The sequence below is a fragment of the Lemur catta genome, chromosome 1 (assembly GCF_020740605.2).
Source record: "Lemur catta isolate mLemCat1 chromosome 1, mLemCat1.pri, whole genome shotgun sequence".
Classification (NCBI taxonomy): domain Eukaryota; kingdom Metazoa; phylum Chordata; class Mammalia; order Primates; family Lemuridae; genus Lemur; species Lemur catta.
The window spans coordinates 155,056,868-155,082,584 of NC_059128.1; the positions used below are offsets into that span (position 1 = coordinate 155,056,868).

At 36.2% G+C, this 25,717-nt stretch overlaps 1 protein-coding gene across 3 annotated transcripts in view; it reads left to right on the forward strand.

Moving 5' to 3' along the window:
• The first annotated feature begins 6,268 nt into the window (after positions 1-6,268).
• The window catches only part of TOP2B (DNA topoisomerase II beta), a 63,736-nt gene continuing 44,287 nt past the window's right edge, over positions 6,269-25,717 (forward strand). For 2 of the 3 annotated variants that reach the window (XM_045537857.1, XM_045537869.1), the window contains exons 1-2: positions 6,269-6,972; positions 24,803-24,973. In XM_045537857.1, the coding sequence (XP_045393813.1) occupies positions 6,907-6,972; positions 24,803-24,973 (237 nt within the window). In that variant the 5' untranslated portion in view covers positions 6,269-6,906. The remainder of the gene's footprint in view (positions 6,973-24,802; positions 24,974-25,717) is intronic. The other variant, XM_045537864.1, reaches the window with a different exon arrangement.

Sequence of the window (25,717 nt, forward strand, 5' to 3'; positions counted from 1 at the left end):
GTCATTTTGTTCTTTGCTTTTTATTTATTTATAGTTTCTAAACTTATAAACATGTTCTAATAACAAAAATAATATAAAAAGTGGCAGTCTTTTCACTAAAACATAAATTCCAGGGATGTTAATAGATATTCCTAAAGATAGTTTCCAGGCTAAATAAGTTTGCCTTGTTTCCTGCAGGATTGCTCAGAGACTTTAAAAATGCTAAGAGGTTTTATGAATCCTTTACATATGAGTACTATAATATAGTGTGCATGGTTTCTTGGACTTAAAATTTCCAAAATACCCATTTATACTTCAAGAACCTAGTGTACTGAGAAACATTATTTGCAAAATCATGCTGGAATGAGAGAAGCAAAAATGTAATACATAAAAATAGATTACTAAAGGCAAATAATCCTTATAGATGGAATGTCCACAAATAAATTGTCCCTGTTTAAATAACTTGAGAAATTTTTATGCTGCTTTCAATATCTTCTGTGAATTTGAAGTTATCCAAAATGTGAACCCAAGAGTGTAATCCCATAGTACATCTGTATTTTCCCCTCTGCATTTGCAAGTTAGCTATTTGAGTATCTTCTGTAATGAGCACACTGGATTTGGATTTTAAAGTTTAAAATCACATAGATGGAAAGATATCACAAAATCCACAGGATCTTGGGCCTCAGGTTCTCTTTGATCTTTTGGACTTCAAAAAGCAACTTACTTTGTAGCAAAGTAAGACAAAGCAGACTCAGGCTGGTTTCAAAGAGAATTTCTAGCCAGTCATACAAATCGGAGGTATTTGTCACCACAGTTCAACAATAAAATGTAACAACCAAAGGGCTTTACTGAGGGCCAATGGCTAGAATTATTCACCAGTGTTGCCAAGTTCCTAACACATTGCCAAATTTGCTATACTGCCAAGTATGTTAGCCAACTTGGCAGTGGGACAAAAGGGTGTGGTTTGGAGTAAGAGAGACTTGGGTTTGAATTTCAGTTCCACTACTTAGCTCTTTCTATGACTTTTAACTTTCTTGACTGAAATAAGAAGGATAACACTACCTCTCTCTTAGGGCTGTTGAAAGTTAATTAAGCTAGTATATATGAAAAGGCCTGCCCAGTACTGTACTAAACAGATACCAGGGTTCTCGATAAGTGGGGTTTTCCTTAATTAAATGAAGCATAAGCGTTGTCGAGGCTACGGCTGATCCTACTTTCACAGCCAGAATGTGTTTCCTTTCTCCACTCAGTTTCACACAATTGGATCCATTTGTTCTCTCTCTGTCTCACCTCTTCTCTCCCTTAATTCTTTCTCCTGGTACCATAATCTTCCCTCCTCACACCATCCTGCTTCTCATTCCTGAAAAGAAATAATTCTTTAACCAATTCTTGATAATCTGTTAACGAAAAAAGTTTAAGAACACTTGAAAACACAAAGTGTTAAGGATCCTAAAGAATGAATCTCAAGTGACCATGTTTCAGCAACATCATGGATGGTGCATAGGATATGTCACTGCAAGGGGCTTCTTGACACACCTTGAATCCATTCTTTGAGCAATTATTTATTGAACACCGACTTAGAAAGTGCCAGGCATTTTCTAAGACTAGCTAGAACTACGTGATGCACCATTTACTGAACAGGCTGCTCTTGTTCTTTTACTTTTCCCAAACAACATTTAAACCAGAAATATCCTGCTTAAAGAGTCAGCATTCTTTAGCCACCTTCTGGATCTTTCCACAATCTGATAGTCCTCTTAAAGTAAAGAAGAAAGCTGACAAAGTTATTAATATCAGTTATATAAGATATCTGAGATAATCTCTTACCTGTTCTGAAGATAGAGAATAATTTACTGTTTTTTTGTTATTAATTGGTGCACTAAAAGATGATATCTGTTCAGAGTTCTGATTCTTAATTATCACTGTTGATAACTTGAGGGTACCTTTTTTGTTCAGAAATTCTTCTAACTTAAAGGCTTTACATCTTCTGATATAGATACTTCTCATCCTTCTGGTGCGCCTATACCTACCGAATTAAAAATTTTAATGTACTACAGAATGAAAGCAACTTGACAACTCTGGCTTTAGAGTTCCCCACTCTTCTGAAATGGAAACAGTTGAGTTAGGAAAGCCACTGCTACCTCATTTCTTTAGGTCTGAGTCTTATAAACCCTACAGAGTATCAGAATCAGATGACTCTGGGCAACCAGAAACTTCAAATACAATTTACTAATACATATATATTCTAGGACTGTGTAATATTTTGTTGGTGAAGGGTAAGTGAATGATAGTATCCAATGTCCCCCAAAGTAGGATTTTCTCAGAACATGCCTCTTTAAAAATCCATCCTATTATTAGACTCCCTTACGAGGGCCAAGAGTAGCTTTCTTAAATGAGGCATATGCTAATTATGTTCTCCACATTATATAAGAGCAGTTAAGAACCCTGAATTTTAACTGATATATACCATATAAAATAAGTGAAAATGTCCATTCTATCTGTACAAGTAAGTAGAATGCTACCAGAGGATCACTATAACTTACTTGGCCAAAACCAATCAAAACAAACTTCTGCAAAACAAAATTCAAACAAAACAAATACTGTATCCCACATTTATTGTAGGTGGAAATTGAAGACCGTTAGCTTTTGTCTGTCTTCTCAGTGGCAATAATACAGAGGAATACGGTTATCTTTGATATCTTTAGCCATCTATAACACTTGTTACCTTTGGTGCTTAAGTACATTTTTAAAAGTAAAAATATACTTATAAAATATTCAGAACAATTAAATGGTCTGAAAAATCAGTTAATAATCTATAATATTTACTACAGAAATCCTGAAAATCAAAAAAGCTACATTGATGGTAATTTTCTTCCCTACCTTGACCTCACTTCTAAAGAAATATAACAAACTAAATTACATTTAAATAGTTAACAGTCAGTTATCTGGATAATCACTGAGTTGGCCAGACGTGATTTTTTTTCTTCTTTAGCCTAGGAACTTTGTAGATATTAAGGATCTACAAAAACTAACACAATGAGAAGGGAGAGGTAAAATTACAGACATTGAATTTTGAATTCAAATATTAACTTCTTTAAATGGCCACTAGTTTAAAGATTAGTTTCCCTCCCTCCTCAACTGAATTGCAATACTGCAACAATATGTGGTTGAAGCAGAAACTCTGTTGAAATTGTTCCAGATACCTCCAAGTATATTTTTGAGTTGCTATCTTAGATAATTTATTAACTTACCTATTGTATATAAAGTACAGTGACAGGTGTGACCCATGAGGTAAGCTGTTTATTAAATAGCAAATGAATAAATACAAAATTGCTTTTGGACCTAAAAGATTAGTTTAAAACTATTAATATATAATAAAGGTGTGAACTCAAGACAAGACTGAATCTTGATCCCCCTTTTCAATTCCCAGGTCCTGAGTACCTAACAAAGTATGCATTTAATTTTTTTTGATTGCTACAATGTAAGATCTAAAAATAAAAATTTTGAAGTAGTTAGGATAAGCTCCCATGGAAGCTATCCAGCAAGCTTGATTAAATAAAGACCTTTTTTACAGTTTATAGAAATAATTTTGATTTCTATAGTTTTTCATTTTGGCTGATGCTTGCTATGGAGTAGAAAATAAAGACCTGTTTTTACAGTTTATAGAAATAATTTTGATTTCTATAGTTTTTCATTTTGGCTGATGCTTGCTATGGAGTAGAAATTAAAGTCTTTATATGTAATATATACCTATGAAGTAAGTAGTATCCAAAACAAGACAAACCTGATATAGAAGCTTTTTAATGTGATAATTATAGCTACAACTACTCTGTAAATGGAAATTACTTGACATTACCCCAGAAGGGAAAGCTGTGCTAAGTTGGATACAATCAATTTTATCATAAAGATATGTTAAGTCTGCTACACACAGTTAAAAAGACCAACAGTTGTTTCAAAGCTGAGATAGTTTTGATCACCTTCTCCCAGTTATCACAAATCTCTGCATTTAAAATGCTGATTTGCGGCCAGACGTGGTGGCTCATGCCTCTAATCCTAGCACTCTGGGAGGCCGAGGCGGGAGGATGGCTCGAGGTCAGGAGTTTGAGACCAGTCTGAGCAAGAGCGAGACCCCGTCTCTACTAAAAATAGAAAGAAATTAGCTGGCCAACTAAAAATATATATAGAAAAAATTAGCCAGGCATGGTGGTACATGCCTGTAGTCCCAGCTACTCGGGAGGCTGAGGCAGTAGGATCGCTTAAGCCCAGGAGTTTGAGGTTGCTGTGAGCTAGGCTGATGCCACGGCACTCACTCTAGCCAGGCAACAGAGTGTGAGACTCTGTCTCAAAAAAAAAAAAAAAAAAAAATATTGATTTGCATTTGTATTCAACAACTCTTATTTGCCATTCTTCTAGGTGAGTCAGTGTTTTCTTAAGAATAAAAGCAGTAACTTTATCAGAGTAAATTTATTCTTCATACTTAGAAAGCTAAAGGACTCAATAATGCTTCACATGAGGCAAGTGAAAAGATGAACATCATTTTCTTAATTAACCTATTTGACTTTTGAATACATTATTTTATTCACTTCAAAATCTGAAGCTAAAGAGCTTTTGAAAACTGAAGTTTAAAAAAGGAGACAGCAATACATTTTATAGCATGGCTTCTACTTAACGCATATATCTCTATAAAAAACTTACAGCCTTTAAAATTACCCCTTTTCAAACACAAAATATATATTTGGAGATAAAAAGTCACAGTAAGTACACAAGGAAAAATTCTCATTTTAACAAGGCCCTAACTGAGGCTTTGTTAAATAACAAGGCTATGGATACTTAGTTGGTCAGGTTCAGAGCCCTGATTAGGTCCTGGTCTGACTTAAAAGCTTGTTCCCCAAGTTCAAGGTAAAGAAAGACCTCACTGTTCTGAACCAAAGTCCCCAATATGCTTACGTGGCCACCAGAGAGCTAATTAAGAAAAACTGTGTTTAAATTATTTCCATGTTTCAGAGTTCCCCACCTCTGAATTCAGAATGCAGCTGAAAGATGTGACCCAAGACATTTTTGTTTTCCCTTGAGAGGAAATGCACAGTTGGAAGGGAAGTTCACAAAAACACCTCTTCTCAAAGCTGCAATACCGTTTTCATCTTTATAAAAAGCTCTCTTGTCACAACGCTTTGGTGGCACTTCATGCTCTCAAGAAATTTGGTGATAGTTAACTCCCTTTTAGTCTGTCTCACAAGCCAGATTATAAATGGCTTGAAATCAGGGACCTTGTTTTATTTTGAACTCATGGCAGAGCCTGGCACAGCCTGGCAGAGTGTGCGCCCAATAAATACTTGTTGAGTGGAATTACATTCAAAAGCAGGATGAAGTAAAGCCATCTCCCATCTGCCAAAGACTTTGGTGTTGCTGTGTGGGTAATTTTTGTTCTTAGAAAGCTTTAATGTGAATGAAATTATTCCTTAGTGTGCATTTGAAAATTCCACTGAAAGCAGTTTTAAAAAAATTAAGCGTGTCCTCTTAGAGGTAGGGCACAGTTCTGAACAGATGAGAGAGAAAAGTGACAGTGACAACTCCGCGTTGTTCAGAGAAGAAAGGTCAACAAAGAGTAGAAACAGAATGCTCAGCCCACCCTGTATTCTTTCCCTGGAACGTTCTCTGTGCGTCCCTTAGCATTTAAGTTCTTCAAATGCAGTTTTCTCCAGACTGACCATATCCTCTTTTTGGGGTGAGGGGAGGAGAGGGAGGAAGGAGAAAGAAGAGAAGGTCTGAACAGATGATTCTTTCGACAGCAGCGTCCATTTGGGCCCTTGGGAGGGCGGGTTCACGGGGCCCTGCTTGCACCAGTGGTCTACAACGTTTTGCCTGCGGTTTAGAAACGCTCTTTAAAAATAATTTCCCTTTGGGACGGCCCTTGGCTTCTTGCTGTCACCCCCACCCCCACCCGTAGAGCCCCCAGGCAAAGAAATGCCTTGGCTTCCCGGCGGGTCTTAGAGTAAACGGCACGCTCAGAGGATTACAATCGACCTGAGGCCAATTCGACTCTTTCCCTTTGCCGCCCTCAATTGACCCTTGACAGCAGCCCCTGCTCTCCCTTCAAATGGAAAACCCACAGACACACACACAAACAAAAAACCCCAAGTCTTCCCTTCGGTTGCTACCCGCAATGACGTTTTCCCCTCGGGTCCCGCCCCTCCGGGGGCTTGGAATTTTGGGATTGGCCGAGAGGCTGTGGCGACAAGACCACGATTGGACGGCAGGGCGCTGACTGACAGCGGGGACGGCCGCCGCGCCCTCCCTCTCTCCCCGGTGTGCAAATGTGTGTGTGCGGTGTTATGCCGGACAAGAGGGAGGCGACCGTGGCGGCGGCGGCTCTGTTTATTGTCCCTCTCGGTGTGTGAATGTGAGGAAACCCGAGCTGCAGCGTGGCCGACGAAGGGGGCTTTGAGGCAGCGGCAGCGACCGGGACGACGACTCTGGCGACTCGAGTGGCTGGCCTTCGCAGACCGTGAGAAGGACAAGGCGCCTCTGCGTCCCTGCCACGTCCGGACGCCCCGGGCTGCCCGGCCACCCTCGCGGCTCGCACCTCCGGGCTTCGGGCCCGCGTGCTGTAGCCTTCGCGGGCTGGCTGGGAGGCAGCGCCGCCGCTCAGGCGCCGCCAGCGCCGCCAGCTTTCTCCTCCTCCTCGGTCTCCGCGCTAGGCCCGGGCGACGCGGCTGCCGCGCCTCGAGTTTGAGGGCGGCGGGCGGCGCGGCCTCCTCGGCGGGCTCGGCCGGACGTCCGCTCCGGGTCTCCGCGATGGGGAGCGCGGGCCGGCGCGGCTAGGAGCACGGCGAGCGGAGGGGTCGGTGCGGAGCGGCGGGGCCCAGCGGCACGCAGGGAGGCGGGAGCGGCGGCTGCGGCCTCGGGGCCTGTGAGCGGGAGGCACCAGCCATGGCCAAGTCGGGTGGCGGCGGCGTGGGAGCCAGCGCGGGCGGCAACGGGGCGCTGACCTGGGTGGTGAGTGGCGGGCCTCCTGGGGCAGGCGGCCGGGGGCTTGGGTCCCGGGTGCCGCATTGTTCCCGGCGTGCGGCGGGGGAGGAATTCCGCAGGTCGGAGGAGGCGGGGGAGGGGAAGAGGGACTCGTAGTCCCCTGAACGTGCGCCCCGTCGGGGCTCGTGCTAGCAGAATCCCCCACCCCCGCGCCTTTTCTTTCTTTCTTTCTTCTCCTTACCTCTCTGGAGGCTAAGGCTGCAGGAGCACAATGTACACTTGAAACTTTGGGGAGACAAAATCATGAATATGACATGTAGCCTCAGCTTCTTCTCTTTTCCGCTCTCAGACTCTTCCTGGGCAGTCGGGCATGAGATGATGGGATGGCGATAATGCATGTGTGTCTGTATGGGTCAGGACTTTCTCCAAATGTGGTTTAAGAAAACCCTGGAGAAACGTGTGTGTGTGTGTGTTCTAAATGCAACCATTTCTGGTGCTGTTATCTCTCAAAGAAGAATGAATTTGGATTGAATTTACACTTCAATTCAGAAAGTCTCGTTCAATTGAGAGCACGTTCGGGGAGACTGTTAAGCAGCAGTTAATATACCGTAGATCGTCCATCTGTCAGGGCGGAATTATTAAAAGAAGCTCTTGCCCACGTCAGCATCTCAGGTGAAAGGGTGGGGGCTGAATAGATGTCCCGGAGGGGTGACTGAAATGCTTAGTCCTGAAGTTAAAGGATTTTGGCGCTCAGTTCCTGCTGGGAAGTAAAAGTAGCAGTAGCGGAGGGAAGAACTGGAGAGACCGGATTCGCACGACAAATCGATAATTCACCAGCATTTCACTTGCTCAGCGTAGAGTTCAGATTAGGGTCATTTCCTACAGAAAAAAAAACCCAGCTCTGTCAACTGATTAGGTATCCCAGAGAAAAAGCATTTCATTTTTCAGTCTATACCCCATCCCACACCCAAACACCCCAAGGAAACTTTCGTATTGGCGTTTTTGTTACTTAAATTTTTCTTCATTTTCTCTTTGTTTGGGTGAGATTTAGGTGAATTGAGCAGTAATTGCGGTGCATTGATGAGTGTTCCCTGTGAAAAGGGTGTTACAGCAGAAAAGTATTTTAACCATTTTTGTTTGCATGCCAAGGTCTTTGCAAAATCATTTGCTAGGCTCTTATTGTTGAATTTCTCCGATTTTTATACATTACTCCAATAACGTATGAAAGTATAAACGGACTAGAGCCAGGAGAGAAAATGTTAGATAATAAATTAGTGGTCCATGTGGGTGGAGTTGGGGTGAAAGGCAGATAAGGGGAGGGAGGGGATGCATAATGCAAAATAATGATTTTTAAAGTTGATGGCCCTTATCCCCGTTACTAAAGTCCAACATCTGAAAATGAAGTTAGATAGCCAGATTGTATTGTGAGTTCTCATTCGCTGTTTGAAAGTGTTGAGGCCTGATCTGTGTTTCCTCAGAGGACCTCTGATTCTATAATGGTAAACATTTTGCTCCACGGATGGATAGGTTGGCTTAGCATTTGATGGCAATATTTTAATGTACTGTTATTTAACTTTGTAGATAATTAAATGACCACTTTTTCTTTCAAGCTCAACAGGAAACTTACATAAGAAATTTATCAAAACTTGGAGGGTCTCATGCAACATTAGAAAAATCCCTTTGAAACTAAAATTGACATACTGATTAAAGAATTTTTTCATTATAAAACTAATTATGAGAAATATGGGAAATACAGTATAATAAAGAGAAGGAAAAATCACTTAGTCTTTTATTTATAGAGTGTATCTTGTTGAATTAGAAGTTTATTAAAAAGATAGTCATTCATAAGTCCTCTTTAAGATTTAATGCTTACTCTAAATTTAAGTTAGGTTATATGAGCATCTTTATGCCCATAACATACATCAGCGATCATAGATTGGTTTAATTTTATGGAAGGCAATATAGTGAAGTGGTTATGGGCTTTGATGTCAGATTGATACAGGTTCAGATCCTGTCTGCAACACATATAGTTGGTTGAACTTTTCACAAGGAACCTAAGCCTGTTTTCTTACCTTTGAAATAAGATTGCATTGAGAATTAAATGGGGGAGTAGCACAGTGCTACATATAAGAAATAATAAATATAATAAATGTTATTGGTAAAATTCAAGAAATGCGGACTCGGAAATAATGGATTATAGTTGCTTTTGCATAAAATATCTTTTAGTTGGGGCAAAAGCAAATTTTTTCTTTGTAAGAGTCAGGGGTTTATTGCAGCAGTCATCTGTTTGGGAAGAGGGGTAACTTTGATTTATTGAAGCTGGTGTTATGATGCCACCTGCTTGTGGATAACAGAAAGAAATAAAAATGAAATTAGCCCTGATACCTTCTTCTGGGTGTGGGAGTGGGGTCATATGCCACGTGCTGTTGGCATTAACTTCTGTTGGGATCCATGCCAGTATGTGTTGTTAATGCTGTCATTGCACAAAAGTTTACCTTTCATCATATGAAACCACAAAGCAAAATGGCTTAAGATTGGCGTTAACTTCTGCTTTTAATAATTTATTTTGCTTGTGTTTGATTTACAGTATCTTAACCAAAATTTGTATAATTAAAATAAAAAGTATCAATATAGTAAAACTATTTTGAGTTAAAGTTGACAACATCTATAAAGGCTTCTCTGAAGCAAACATTTTCTTGAATTCTTAGTTTGTGAAGCTTTGGTTAGTAGACAGTTACAGTCTGTTTCATTCTGTCAGTCTTTTATTCTGTTTAAGTGGTTGTAGAAAATATGTGCAAATATTATAGTTATATGACTATTGATCTTTTTTCCAGTAATATTCTAGGTTGGTAGATTAAAAAAAAATACTGTAATGGAAAATGTTAAGCATTTCAAAAAGTGGTAGCCAGAATAGTATAACAAGCCCTTCCGCCCCTAATTTATCATCAAGCTTCAATAGTTATCAACTCAGGACTATCCACTTTTTCTCTTTTCATTTTTTTGAAGCAAAGCAAATCCTAGAATCACAATATATCACTTTGTCTGTAAACATTTCAGTATTTATCTCTAAAAGTTCTCTCTCTGTAAAAAATATATACAACCACAGTTAACACTGTAGTTTTTTAAAAGCAAAATTCATTGAAATAATTTTTTTGACTCTGAATATTTCTAATTAGAGAAACATAACTGTATATTTAAATACTGTTTAAAGATTTGTTTAAAGAATTTTGCTTTAGTGGCACATTATTGCAAGTATAAATTCCTCAGCCAGACTTAAATAAACTGTGTGCCCTCCTCATTGAAATTTATTTTCAAAAGTACTCATAATTAGATTTATCTCTTCACTGTCTTCTGCACAGGTCATGCTTGTTTTTGTCACTTTGCCTTTGCATGTTTACCTTCTATCAGGAATGCCTCTTTCTCTTCTCTCTAGCAGTCTAAATCTTAACTACTCTTCAAGGTTAGATGAGAGTCTCACCAAACATTTATTTTCCAGTTTAAACTCATCTTTTTCGTTCATTGAATTTTTGTTACTCTTATGAATCAGAAAACAAGTATTTTTCATGTAACTTTCATGCATGAGAATTTTGTCTTAACAATTACTAATTTCTGAAGTCAGAGACCATGGATTTTCCTTGTTTATGTCCTTTATAATGTTTACTATCTGCATACATAATCCATCGTCCATTTCAGTTGTTAACAAGTTGGATAATTGATATACTAACTTTCAGAAAAGTCTTCTATCATTGGTAGGACAAGTAGCAATGTTTTAAAGATACATTCTCAAGTAAACATAATATCAGTATTTAGACACAGTTTTTATAAACTGTTAACTTTTCTGGATAGAAGTATGTTCACCTGTAGTTTCAGATCTGTAAGGTACTTAGGTGGTGGCAACAGTTGCATTTTACTAAGTATGCTTTAAGAAGCAAGCTTCCTGTATTTTTTAAAATATTAATACAAATAGGACCTCATTTTAAAGAAAAGGTGAGATAGGTATAGTGACTCCCATTTTCAGAAAAGGAGACTGGTTTAGAGATTAGCTAACAAATTTTTAGGCACACGGATAAGGCACAGGTGGGATTTAAACCAGACTTGTTTTCTTAACCATCATTTATACAGCCTTTCATTTTAAAAACATTAAAAAACGAATCAACTCATCTTTTATTCTCTTTTATATATTATGCCTTTTATGTGACAGAATAAAGAGACTTTGGGGATATACCCATCTATTTTTCTACTAAACTTTTCCTTTTACATAAAAAGCTAAGGAGTGTATTTCCTTTTCAGGGTATGTGTATCTAGTATAGCATACGAGTATGGGCTATGAAATCAGCTGGTTTCATAATTCAGCTTCTTCAAATACTAGCTTTGTTAGCTTTGGCAAAACACTTCTCTAGGCCTCAGTTATCTCATCTGTAAAAAGAGAATCATAATAGCATCTGTTTCATGGAGCTCTTACAGAAGGATTAATTAAGATTATCCATAATTCCCCTGGTGCTTGGCACATAGTAGCTCTCAGATTGGTGCGTGTGCCCTCTCTCTTTTTATTAAATAAGTTCAGTAATAAGTGTTTTCTTTCCTTTTATCATAGGGAAAGTGTATTTTTTATTTTCACAGCAGAAACCTATGCATTTTTTACTATCTTAAGTATCCCTTATCTTCTACCTCCTTGTCCCTTGGTTTGAGAGGGCATTTCTGGAGGAGCATAGGGGGGACAGATTTTTCACTTTTTGCTTCATTAATGGTGGGTAGATAGTTAAAATGAACATCATGGGATGGCAGCCTTGAGGGAGAAAAGAAAGAGAGGAAATGGTACAAAAGGTTAATGTTAAATCTGAGGGATTGTACACAAGGTAAGAGAAGGGGCTTGTTGCTAGGCTGCCAGCCCCCAGTTCCACTCTTGTTGGCTTGGTGATGGTGTGCTTTCTGTGCTGATTGTGTGAATGAGTGGCTCAGTTCTTTTTTAGTACCAACTGGCAAATCATCTCCTTTCCCCTCTTTGTCAGCAGTTCATTCTCCCACAGAAAAGCAGGAACTGTGGGTGATTGTCCCAAATTGCTATATCTCAGGTGACAACTCTGTGCATGAAAGAATCTTTTTTTACACAATGATCTTGGTATATACTTATTCTGAAAAATAAGAGCTTGTTCTATTCTTTTTGTTCTGGTGGTTGAAAAGTATTTTTAATAAAGGTCAACTCTTGGATAAGTATTAAATCTGTATTTTTTTTTGGTTAGGAGTTAGCAATATTGCAAAAGTGCTGTAAGAGAAGTTAATATTTTAAAAATAGATTATATGTATTTATTTTGATATATTTGTTATAATTAAAAAATTCCCAATAATGCATTGTTTAATTTAGCAGCCAGCTTTTGAACTTCAGAAGAAGTCAATTATGGCATCGTCATATATATAAATCACAAAGAATAGAATTAAAACAACTTGTAGATATGTGTAGGCTATTTTTCTTAATATGGTGGTTATTTTACATTTTCATTGTCTTTCATTTTATATGGGAATGAAAATATTGCCTTGATTTCATAGATTCCAATGTAATTGGGTGCTAGAATTATTTATTACTATAAATAGTTGATAAATAGTTTGGTAATTTGTCCACATAAATTAAGGCATCAAAGTAAATTACAAATAAACTTAAATCTTATGTTTTCAATTGTTATTAATTCTAATGCAAATTTATTCAGAATGCTCTTGGTAAATGATTATTTTTAAAGACATTAATTTTTATTCAATGTCAAGTTCTGAGAGCAGTTACTAATAGTACATGATATCTTATGTACATGTAAGAATATGAATATGTAAGGTTAAGTCAAAAGACTCCCTGCCAGGTATGGTGGGTGGTGTGTGCCTGTAGTCCCAGCTACTTGGGAGGCTGAGGTGAGAGGATCACTTGAGCCCAGGAATTTGAATACAGCCTGGGCAACATAGTGAAACCCCATCTCTAATGATAATAATAATGATGATGGACTCTTTCTTCTTACTGTCTAAAATGAATGTAATTCTGTTAGCCTACAGGTGTCAAATATACATCATTGTCTTTTGTCATCTGTGGAATTGAGAGTGCTTTTATAAATATGTAGATATGAGTTTGCTTGTCTGTATTCATTTAAGCTAATTTCCTGTTCTCCTTTCTGAATATTGTTAGCAACAAACAGTGTTCAAACTGAAGAGCTATACCTTTAAAGACAGAGATAGTAATGTTAATAGCTGGGGAGATGGTGCAAAACAGACTTCTTATTTAACTTCTCTCTTCTAAGGTCAAGAGTGTTTGTATTCATACCTGAACTGGGAATGGGACCATCCTATTAACTGGAGGAAGTTGCCTTCTCTCTCCTTATCCTAAGATTTTGATTTTCAGTGGCCTAGACATTATGAGGGGGCAACTTTCTGCTAATACATAGGAGCTAAAAGAGGCCATTTTCTCAGTTTTCTATTAGAAAAGCTTATAGATGTCTCAGGGGAAAACCTGTGTTTGGTGCTGGTGAGCCAATGAACAGTGCAGACTACCACTTGTTGAGAATGGGAACATAAAAGACAAATCAGACTCCAATGTTAATTTCTACTTTCTCCTCTGCCACAGCTGCCAGTCTTTTTTGTTTGTTTTTACTTACCTTTTTGCCTAGATTCTAGTGAGAAAGTTGGGGCTGCAGAAGTATTAAGTAGGTATAAACAGTGCCTCCAGAAAAAGAAACATTCAGTTTTATTCTATCTTAATTATGTTTTCACATACATGGGTTAATAAGCTTTTAACATATTCCTTTATGTATTCATTGTGAAAAATTAGAAAAACATGTATCAAAAAAGATAATAAAAATGACCCATATTTCTACTACCTGTATATTGTTTTTACTGATACTCTGTTGGGTTTATTTCGTATTTTTTCCTGTACATGCATATATTATACATAATTTTTTTCTGACAAAAATAGGTTCACGTTTTACGTATATTCTTCTGTAATGTCCACTAAACAGTATACAGTTTTAATAAGCTACTAAATAATTAAAACATACTTGATTATCTTTACTAATATAAATTTTATATAAAAGCTGTAGCTATAAGATTATAATTAACACAAATATTTTTAGTATGGTAATTATATTTACTCAATGAAATATCCAGGTTTAAAGGATTATATCAAGTTTTAGAAATTATTTTAATATCATAATTGAGAGTTGATTTGAAATTTCTACAAATGACCTCTGTTATGGTATTCTGTAAATATGTATCCCTTAGTGCTTTTCATTACTTTAAATAGAATGGTACCTCTTTATTTCCTGGACACCTGTCATACGATGTTTAGGAAAAATATTTTGGCACAAAATGTTTTAAGTATATTGTCACACTCATAATATTTATATATTCTTCCTAGAGAAACTAACAGATAATAATTAGACAAAGCAAACTGCATTTCACACATTTTCTGAGATTTTTTTAGTTGTGGTAAAAATATGCATAACATTAAATTTACTGTTTAACCATTTTTAAGTATTGAGTTCAGTAGTATTAAATATGTTTACCTTATTGTGCAATAGATCTCTAGTACTATTTCATTTTGCAAAACTGAAACTATATACTAATTCCTCGTCTCCTCCTCATATTGTGAAACTGAAACTTAATACATGCTAATTTCTCCTCTCCCCCAGCCTTTGGTAACTACCTTTCTACTTTCTATGATTTTGAGTACTTTAGATACTTTGTATGAGTTGAATCATACAATATTAATGTTTGTCCTTTGTGACTGGCTTGTTTGCTTAGCACAATGCCCTTCGGGTTCATCCGTGTTGTAGCATGTGACAGGATTTCCTTCTTTTTAAAGGCTGCATAATATTCCATTGAATCTATATACCACACTTTCTTTATCCATTCATTGATCAGTGGACGTTTGAGTTGCTTTTGCCTCTTGGCTATTATGAATAATGCTATGATGAACATGGTGTATGAATTTCTTTGAGATTCTGCTTTGAATTCTTTTGGATATATACCCAAAAGTGGGATTGCTGAATCATATGGTGATTCTATTTTTAATGTTTTAAGGAACCACCATTCTGTTTCCATAATGACTACAGCATATTATATTCCCACCATCAGTGCACAAGAGTTCCAAATTTCTCCACATCCTTGTCAACATTTGTTATTTCCTGATAGCCATCTTAATAGATGTGACATGTTATCTCACTGCAGTTTTGATTTGCATTTATTATTAGTGGTGTTGAATATCTTTTCATATGCTTTTTGGCCATTTGTATATCTTTTTTGGAGAATTGTCTGTTCAAGTCCTTTGTCTACTTTTTTTTTTTTTTTTTTTGAGACAGAGTCTCACTCTGTTGCCCGGGCTAGAGTGCCGTGGTGTCAGCCTAGCTCACAGCAACCTCAAACTCTTGGGCTCAAGCAATCCTTCTGCCTCAGCCTCCCGAGTAGCTGGGACTACAGGCATGCGCCACCATGCCCAGCTAATTTTTTTCTATATATATTTTTTAGTTGTCCATATAATTTCTTTTCTATTTTTAGTAGAGACGGGGTCTCGCTCTTGCTCAGGCTGGTCTCGAACTCCTGAGCTCAAACAATCCACCCGCCTCGGCCTCCCAGAGTGCTAGGATTACAGGCGTGAGCCACCACACCCGGCCTCTTTGTCCACTTTTTAATCAGGTTATTGTTGAGTTATAAAAGTTCCGTATATATTTTGGATATTAACCACTTATATGATTTGCAAGTATTATCTCCCATTCCATATGTTGCCTTTTCACTGTCAGTTGTTTTCTTTGCACAGAAATTTTTAAGGTTGATGTCCCATTTGTCTATTTTTGCTTTTGTTGCCTGTGTTTTTTGCGTCACATCTGTGAAATCATTGCCCAATCCGAAGCTTTCCCCTTATGTTTTCTTCTAGGAGTTTTGTAGTTTTAGGTTGTACTTTTAGGTCTTTAATTCATGTTGAGTTGATTTTTGTATATAGTATAAAGTAAGGGTCCAACTTCATTCTTTTGCATGTGGATAGCCAGTTTTCCCAGCACCATTTGTTGAAGAGATTGTCCTTTCCCTGTTGTATAGTCTTGGCACCTTTGTCAAAAATCATTTGGCCATTTATGTAAGGATTTATTTCTATATTCTCTATTATCTTCCCTTGGTCTATATATTAATATCTGTCTTTATGCCAGTGCCATGTTGTCTTGGATTTCTGTTGCTTTGTAATAAAATCAGATTTTGAAACCTGGAAGTGTGAGGCCTCTAACTTTGTTTTTCTGTTTTAGGATTGATTGGGCTATACAGGGCTTCTTGAGATTCCGTGTAAATCTTAGGATTTTTTGTTTGTTTTGGTTTGTTTTTTCTATTTCTGCAAAAAATAACATTGGGATTTTAATAGGGATGGCATTGAATCTGTAGATCACTTTGGATAATGTGGACATTTTAATAATATTTTAAGTCTTTCAGTACATGAGAATGGAATTTATTTCCATTTATTTTTATCTTCTTTCATTTAACAATGTTTTGTAGTTTACACTGTACAAGTCTTTCACCTCTTTGATTAAGTTTATTCCTAAGTTTTTTATCCTTTTGATGCTATAGTAAAGGGGATTGTTTTCTTAATTTCCTTTTTTGATTGGCTATCATTACTGTATTACACAACTGATTTTTGTGTGTTGATTTTATATCCTGCAACTTTGCTGAAATCATTCATTAGTTGTAACAGGTTTTTTTTTTTTTTTTGGTAGAAACTTTTGGGTTTTCTACTATAAGACCATGCCATTTATGAACGTACAATTTTACTTCTTTTCCAATGTGGCTGGTTTTTATTTCCTTTTCTTGTCTAATTGCTCTGACTAGGACTTCCAGTACTATGTTGAATATAGGCAAGATTGGACATTCTTGCCTTTTTCCTGATTTTAGAGGAAAAATTTTTAGTCTTTCACCAGTGTATATGATGTTAACTGTTGGCTTTTCACATATAGCTTTTGTTATGTTGAGGTAGTTTCTTTCTATTCCTAGTTTAGGTGTTTTTATCAGGAAAGGGTGTTGAATTTTGTCACATGCTTTTTGTGCATCACTTAAGATGATCACATGGTTTTTGCCCTTTATTCTGTTAATATGATTTATTACAATGATTGATTTTCATATGTTCAAACATCCTTGTATTCCATGTATAAATCCCACTTGGTCATAGCATATAATTCTTCTAATGTGCTGTTGAATTGGGTTTGCTAGTATTCATTGGGATATTGGTATATAGTTTTCCTGTTGTGTGTTTGCCCAATTTTGGTATTGGAAATGCTGGCCTCATAGAATGATTCCGGAAGTATTTCCTGCTCTTAGTTTTTTGGGAAGAGTTTGAGGAGGATTGGTGTTAGTTCTTCTTGAATATTTGGTAGAATTTTTCAGCCTTTTGGTCCTGGGCTTTTCTTTGTTGGGAAATTTTTGATTACTGCTTCAATCCCCTTACTTGTTATAGATCCGTTCAGATTTTTAAATTTATGATTCAATCTTTGTAGATTGTATGTTTCTGGGAACTGACCCTTCTAAAATGTCTAATCTGTTGCTGTATAATTGTTTGTATAAGTCTCTTATAATCCTTTTTATTTCTATGACATCAGCTATGGTGTCTTCTTTCATTTCAAATTTTAGGTGTTTGAGGTTTATCTTTTTTATTTAGTTTAGCTAAGGGTTTGTCAGTTTCGTTGATCATTCTGAAAAACCAACTCTTGGTTTCACTGTTTTTTTTTCCTATTGTTTTTTGGGTCTCTCATTTATCTCTGCTCTAATCTTTATTATTTCCTTCCTTCTGCTAATTTTAGGTTTAGTTTTTTCTTTTTCCAGTTTCTTGAGGTATAAAGTTACGTTGTTGATTTGAGATGTTTCTTCTCTTCATTTTTAATATTAAATGTAGTACTGCTTTATCTGTATCTCATACATTTTGGTCTGTTGTGTTTTTGTGTTTATTTGTATCTAGATATTTTCTAATTTCCCTTGTGATTTCATCTTCAACCCATTGATTATTTATATAAGAGTGAGTTGTTTAATTTCCACATATTTGTGAAATTTCCTGTTTTTCTTCTGTTGATTTCTAATTTTATTACATAGTAGGTGGAGAAGATATTTTATATGATTACAATCTTCTTCAATTTGTTAAGACTTGTTTTGTCATCTAATATGTGGTCTGTGTTAGAGAATGTTCCATGTGTACTTGAGAATAATGTGTATTCTGCTGTTGTGTGGTGGAGTGTTCTGTATATGTCTGTTAAGTCCAGTTGATCTATAGTGTTGTTCAAATCCTCTGTTAACTTATTGATCTTCTGTCTTGTTCTATCTATAACTGAAAGTAGGGTGTTGAAATCTACTATTATTGTGTTACTGTTTCTCTCTTCTTGAAGAAAATGTTTACTTCATATATTTGGGAGCTCTAATGTGAAGTGCATATATATTTGTAATTATTATAACTTCCTGGTGAATTGACTCTTTTATCATTATCACATTGACTGCCACACTAGGAAAAAAAATTTTTCCTTGGGGCCAGGTTGTTTTATTACAAAAATAGAATAAAAACTTTGAAAACAAAACAGTCCTTTCTAATTTAATGAAAAACTTGTTATTTTTTATTGTTTTCTGTGTGTGAGTTACATGCAACTTGAAAAATAGTTCATGTGGCTCTTGAATTAACATATGCTTCACAAGGCCCTGGACTCAAAGCTAGCGTAAGCTAAATACAACTCACATGGTGTTTAATGTGTTATATAAGGTCTTCCTCAGTCTCTTGTGACAGGTTTTTGTCTTAAAATGTGTTTTGTGTGGTATAAGTATGGTCACCAAACTTTCATTAGGTTCCTGTTTGCATGGAATATCTTGTTTCCATCCTTTCACTTGTAGCCTTTATGTGTCCTTGGATCTGAGTTTCTTGTAGACAGAATCTAGTTGGATCTTACTTTTTTATTCAGTTTGCCAATCTATGTCTTTTAATTGGGTCCTTAATCCATTTACATTTAAAGTAATGATTGATATAGAAGGACTTTCTAGTGCCATTTTGTTGTTTTCAGTATGTCATGTAGATCTTTTTTTTTTTTTTTGAGACCAGGTCTCACTCTGTTGCCTGCAATAGAATGTAGTGGTGGATCATACCTTACTGCAACCTCAGGAGATTCTTCTGCCTCAGCCTCCCAAGTAGCTGGAACTACAGGCAGATGCCACCATACCTGACTAATTTTTCTATTTTTTCTAGAGATAGGTCTCGCTCTCGCGCAGACTGGTCTTGAACTCCTGACCTGAAGCAATCCTCCCACCTTGACCTCCCAGAGTGCTAGGATTACAGGCGTGAGCTACCGTGCCTGACCATCGTATAGAATTTTTTGTCCACCTTTCCTCCCTTGCTACCTTCTTTTGTGTTTCATTAATTTTTTTGTAGTAACATGTTTTGATTCTTTTCATTTCCCTGTTTGTATATTCTATAAGTATTTTCTTTGTGGTTACCACTGCAATTACATAAAACGTCTTAAAGTGAGTGTGATCAATTTTAGATTAATAACAACTTCAAGTGCACGTAAAATCCCTACTTCTTTATACCTCTGCTCTCCCTACTTTTTTATTGATGGCATAAATTATGTCTTTTTATGTTGTGTATCATATAACATAGACTTATAATTATTTTTTATATTCTTTTAAAATTCTATACCGTATTTAAAAGTGATCTATATACTTACATTACTAGAAGATTCTATATTTGCCTGTATACAAGAGGGTATTCAAAAGTTCATGGAAAATGTATTATAAAAAAACTTATGCATTGATTTAAAAAAATGTTTGCACCAAAATAAACTCTACTAACTTGTTATAACATGTTTGAACAGGATCTAGTTTGTGGCACTAAGAAGGATAAGAATCGATTTGAAAACCATCCCTGTCAGGGCAATATGAATTTTGCTAAAATTGAAGCAAGAATGAACATCAAATTTATGGTGAAGTTTGGGTGGAAGAAGTATTGAAATTGATGCTTTATGAAAAGTTTGTGGGGATAATGCCCTGAAAAAATTAGCACCTTACAATTGGATATCTTGTTTTAAGAAAGGATGAAATGATGTGAAGATGAAGCCCTTAGTGGCAGACTATCCACATCAATTTGTGAGGAAAAAATTTGTATTAATCTTATTTGTGTCCTAATTGAAGAGGACTGATAATTAACAGCAGAAACAATAGCCAACATTATAGACATCTCAGTTCAGCATACACAATTCTGACTGGAAAATTAAAGTTGAATAAACTTTCCATTCAATAGATGCCAAAACTTTTGCACCAGATCAGCTACAAACAAGAGCAGAGCTTTCAATGGAAATTTTAAACAAGTGAGATCAAGATCCTGAAGCATTTCTTTGAAGAATTGTAACAGAAGGTGAAACATGGCTTTACCAGCACAATCCTAAAGAGAAAACACAAAGCAATGGCTACCAAGAGGTGGAAGGTGGTCCAGACAAAATAAAAGTGGATAGGTCAAGAGCAAAAGTCATGGCAACAATGTTTTGGGATGCTCAAGGCATTTTTCTTACTGACTTTCTGGAGGGTCAGAGAACAATAATATCTGCTTTTTATGAGAGTGCTTTGAGAAAGTTAGCCAAAGCTTTAGCAGAAAAATGGAAAAGCTTCACCAGAGAGTCCTTCTCTAGCACAGAGTCCTTTTCCACCACAGAGTCCTTCTCCACCACAACAGTGTTCCTGCTTATTCCTCTTGTCAAATTAGGACAATTTGTTAGAATTTCAATGGGAAATGATTAGACATCCACCTTGCAGTCCTGATTTGGCTCCATCTGACTTCTTTTAGTTTACTAATCTTAAAAAATCTATAAAGGGCACCCATTTTTCTTCAAATAATATAAGGAAAAAAAAAAAAGGACTGTATTGACATGGCTAAATTCCCACGACCATTAGTTCTTTAGGGATGGATTAAATAGCTGATATTGTTGCTTACAAAAGTACCTTAACCTTGATGAAGCTTATATTGAGGAACACAGTTTAAGTTTTTTTATTTTTATCTTTTAATTAAATTTTTCTGTGAACTTTTTGAATTCCCCTTGGACTTTACCTTTACCAGGGGTTTTTATGTTTTTGTTTGGTTTTGTTTTGCTATTTTTTTGTCCTTTTGCTTCAACTTGAAGGACTCCCTTCAGACTTTCTTGTTCAGCAAATGTAGTGGTGATGAACTCCCTTAGCCTACGAAAGCCTTAATTTCTTCATTTTTGAAGGGCAGTTTTGCTGGATGTGATATTCTTGGTTGGCAGTGTTTTCTTTTAGCACCTTGAGTATATCATTCCACTTCCATCTAGCCTGCAAGGCTTCTGTTGAAAAACTGGTGATAATATAATAGAAGCTCCCTTGTACATGATGATTCATTTTTGCTGCTTTCAAGATTCTCTCTTTGTGACTTTTGACAGTTTGATTATGATGTGTCTTGGTATAGGTCTCTTTAGATTTATCCTTGTTGGAGTTCTTTGAGCCTCTTGAATTTGTATATTCATCTTTCTCCTTAGATTTGGAAAGTTTTCCTTCATATTTCTTCAAAATGGACTGTTCACCCATTGCTTCCGATCTTCTGTGAGACTTCCATAATATATTAGACATGTTGTTCTGACTGCTGGAGCCCATAAATCTTTTAGGCTCTCTTTATTTTTCATCATTCTTTCTTTTCGCTCCTCTCCCTTAGTGATTTTGAAAGTCTCATCTTCAAATTTACTGATTTTTTTTTCTGCCTCATCAAGTGCACTGTTGAGTCTCTCTAGTATATTTTTAACCCAGTTATTGTATTCTTCAGTTCCAGAAATAATGCTTGCTTCTTCATAGTTTCTCTGTTGATTTTCTCCTTTTGTTTATGCATTGCTTTACAGATTTTTTTGTTGTTGTTCCCTTGTTTTTCTGTGGTCATTTAATTCATTCAGTACCCTTATAATGGTTATTTTGAATTTTTTGGTAACTCATATATCTCCATTTCTTTATGGTCAATTCCTAGAGATTTAATTGTTCCTTCTAATTTAAGGCTATATTTTCCTGTTTCTTTGTATAGCTTGTCATTTTCTGTTGGGACCTTGACATTCGAAAGCTCAGCTATCTCTCCAGTCTTTGCGGTCTGGTTTTATAGTGGGAGGAGTTTCTTCATCCACTTAATCTAGCTAGAGAATCTAGACACCTTGCAAATCATTTCTGGCAATGTGTCCTCTCTAGCATTGTGTGTATAATCTCTTAATTGAAGAGGTTTGCCTGTGTTTACTTAGGAGATGTTCGCGGTGTCTGCCTGCTGCTATACTGTGACTTCTCACTTGTGCTGTAGTAAGCCATGGTACTGGAGCTCCACCTTGTGTCTATCTCTGATATTGCAGACTTTGCTTCTAGACCAAAGCAGGTTGATTGCCTTTGTTCTCAATGGTCCCCAACATGGTACCCTGTTCCTATCAGTACTTAGATTTAGACAAGACAGAAACCAGTTTCTAGGGTAGTACCTCCCACCCCATTGGAATATATTCAACTTCTTTCCCTCCCCAGGGAGAAATTGGAAATTGGGGGTTTCCTCCCAATCTTCCCTTGCTGGCACAAGTGTGTATGTGTGTGTGAGATTGTGGGCTTTGATTGTGGTTTTGTGCTCACCTGGGATACAGGAACCTCTTAATTGTATTCCATATTTCTCACAAAGGCAATTGGATTGTATGTTGTTAAATACATATCTTCATGGAGAAAGGAGGGTCTGAGGTTTCCTATTTTGCCTTGCTGACCTTACTCACATGTTTTCTGATGTTTGAGACATTATCTTAGGAAGAATGACAACTTTTTGAACTTGATAGGGCTCTGGTGGGTCCAAGCCAAACATTCCTTTTTCTCAAATACCCATTTGGGAAAAGATGTAGGAAGGAAAAGGTGGCAATTGTTAGTAAGGAAGTAAGGTAAAAGTTGTAAATTCTTAGAAAAGGAGTGAGGTAGGGCTTTACTCCTGTTTTTCATCCCCGTGTGCTACTTTAGTTCAGTGTAACTCATCAGGACCAATGCACAAGTCCAAATTAGGTAGGCATGAACCCCTGGTTGAGTCTAATCTTGAAAATATTTTCTTCATGATGGGGTTTGCTTTGGAGGAGTAGTCAGGGGTAGGAAAGCCTTTACTTCTATGATTATTATATGTCCCTAACCTTTATGCCAATAATTGCAAACTTGAAATTGCAGTACTAAGTTAATGGTAAAAAGTTACTCACTTTTGATTTCCATAGCATCTGTCATCCTTGAGCACTTTCTTAAAGAATGGATCTTAGTCATTATGATCTTTCTTCTAACTATTTTGAGGATCCATTTTTAAAATCAATTAGTTTTTATTGTTAGATTTGTTTCTATAAATTAATCAACTGTCACTTCATAAAAAGCAAGGAACATCTGGTATTTTTAAAATATAGTGTATATTTCTGGGAGCTAGTTCATCATCTAACTTTTGGCAGAAGAAGAATATGAAAACCTTATGAAACAGAATTATTTTCCTTTGTCCACTGTTTTCAATTGACCCTTGAGCGGTGTTAATGAGTAAACTTATATAAATGAAGGCATGTATAAGAATATAGTGTAGAGTCTAGTAGAATAAGTTATTTTTAGGACTCTTATTTTAAAGCCTTATTAAGTCTCTAATTTTATATAAAATTTATAGCATTAGGAAATTATAATTAATGTTTGAATTTCTTTAGGGTATGTATGTTCCAATTCTTATTTATTTATTTATTTAGTTTTACATCATGGGCTCTCATGCAGATATGTTTCAATTCTTGTCTCGGTTGAGACTACTCAGAGGTCATGCATTTTGATTTTTAAACATATGTGATGATGTATTTTTAAAAAATAATAACTTAAAAGATGGTATGTTTAGGACCTGAATTGCAGTTGTATACTGCTTGTTTAAATGCACGAAATTACCTGTCTTATTTTGTCTTCTGTTTCTTTCACTTCTAAATTTTTAAGGCCTATGAAGATAATCTCAATGTTCATTGTATATTTGAGTTATTTTTAACTCTGAAAAATAATAGGCCATTATAATACCCTTCTTTTATTGGATGTCATATTTGTTAGCATTAAGGAATTCTAGAGGAGAGAGGTATGTTTTCTCAGCTGGTATTAAGAAGACAGAAGAATCTCTAGACTTTGAGAATTTGATTTGGCATCCTTGTCTGCTGTGGGAATGGGTAGAGTGAGGATTACCAACTTCTGCCTCCTTGTAACTAGTAGAGAAACTGGAAGCATAGGGTACTGCAATACTGGGGCACCCAGAGCTGATACGTGAGGAATTATTGGCAGGACCTATAAATGTGTGAAGGATTTCATAAACCGTGCTATTCTCAATGATATCAATGTTTATTAACTACATAGGTTAATATTTTGTGGGGGCTGTTTTTGTCCATCTCTTACTATAGTCTTCCGTAGCTTAATGGCAGGGAATCTACATTTAGAAGCTTTTGGGATGTATGCAGCTAGTCAGGTTCAGTCCTTGTGATACTGTAACCTGGGTAGAATTTACATTCCTTGGGAAGTTTTGAGGACCACAAAACTTAACTTGATATCTTCCAGAATTGGCAAATATTTATAATTTTGGATTGAATAGGTGGAGGCTGTTCTAGTGATTCTGATTACTGTACCCATATATTGGGCTCAGGCAAAACTATAGCTTCATGCTGTATTATAAAGAAAACTAGACTGTCAGTAAATTGACCTGTGTTCCCTTTAGAATTTAAATATTGGGTGAGTCTGAAAAATAATTTTGATGTTAAAAAATAAAACCCATGTCATGTATCCATACACATTTTAGTTTACCCCTTGGTAGGTTATTTAAATTTGATTTTTTGGTTAATTTTAGACTCTTTTTGATCAGAACAATGCTGCAAAAAATGAAGAGTCGGAGACCGCAAACAAAAATGATTCTTCAAAGAAGTTGTCTGTTGAGAGAGTGTATCAGAAGAAGACACAACTTGAACACATTCTTCTTCGTCCCGATACATACATTGGGTCAGTGGAGCCATTGACCCAGGTAATTATTTGCTAAAACTTATTGAAATTAGATGTGTATCTATATCTACTTTTTAATATACTGATGAAATTATTGTGATTATGTGCTTTTACAAGTCTATACTTTCATGTGTCTGTGTTCAAGAGGAAAGTTGGGTGAGAGATCTAGAAGTAGAAATGTCTTCATTTCCTTCTGGAGATTAAAACTATCAGAAGAAAGAAGTGTAGTATAAAATGGTGCCCTGTGAACTTTTTAAAAGTCCTTAAGTGCATGCTATGGTTTATTTTAATGGTAGTACCTTCTAAGGTTTATATATATGCACTATTATTTAATGCTTCCTATGGACTTGGCTTGCATATATTATCTCATTTGATCCTAAAAATTTTTGGAAGTAGGTACTGTTATCTCCATTTTATAGATGAAGAAGGGAAACCTCAAATAAGTTTAAGTAACTTGCTGAGATTTCTCAACGTTTAAGAGCTGGGATTCAAAGCTAGGTCCAGTCCAAAATCACACTTTGTTCATATTATTTTGCTCTGTGCTGCCCACACTATAGGAAGATATAAAGTATGAAGTAGAAGTGTAAAGTAAATATGTTTTTGTATTTTTCTATTTTATTTAAATTCTATTTCTAACAATTGTTGGTGCTTTATATTAAAGCTGACTTTATGAATAAGAAAATAGACTTGATACAAAATGAATAATTTCTCAGTTTTGAGGTTATTTAAATATAATAGTAGTGAAGTTGACTATTACTGAAATTGC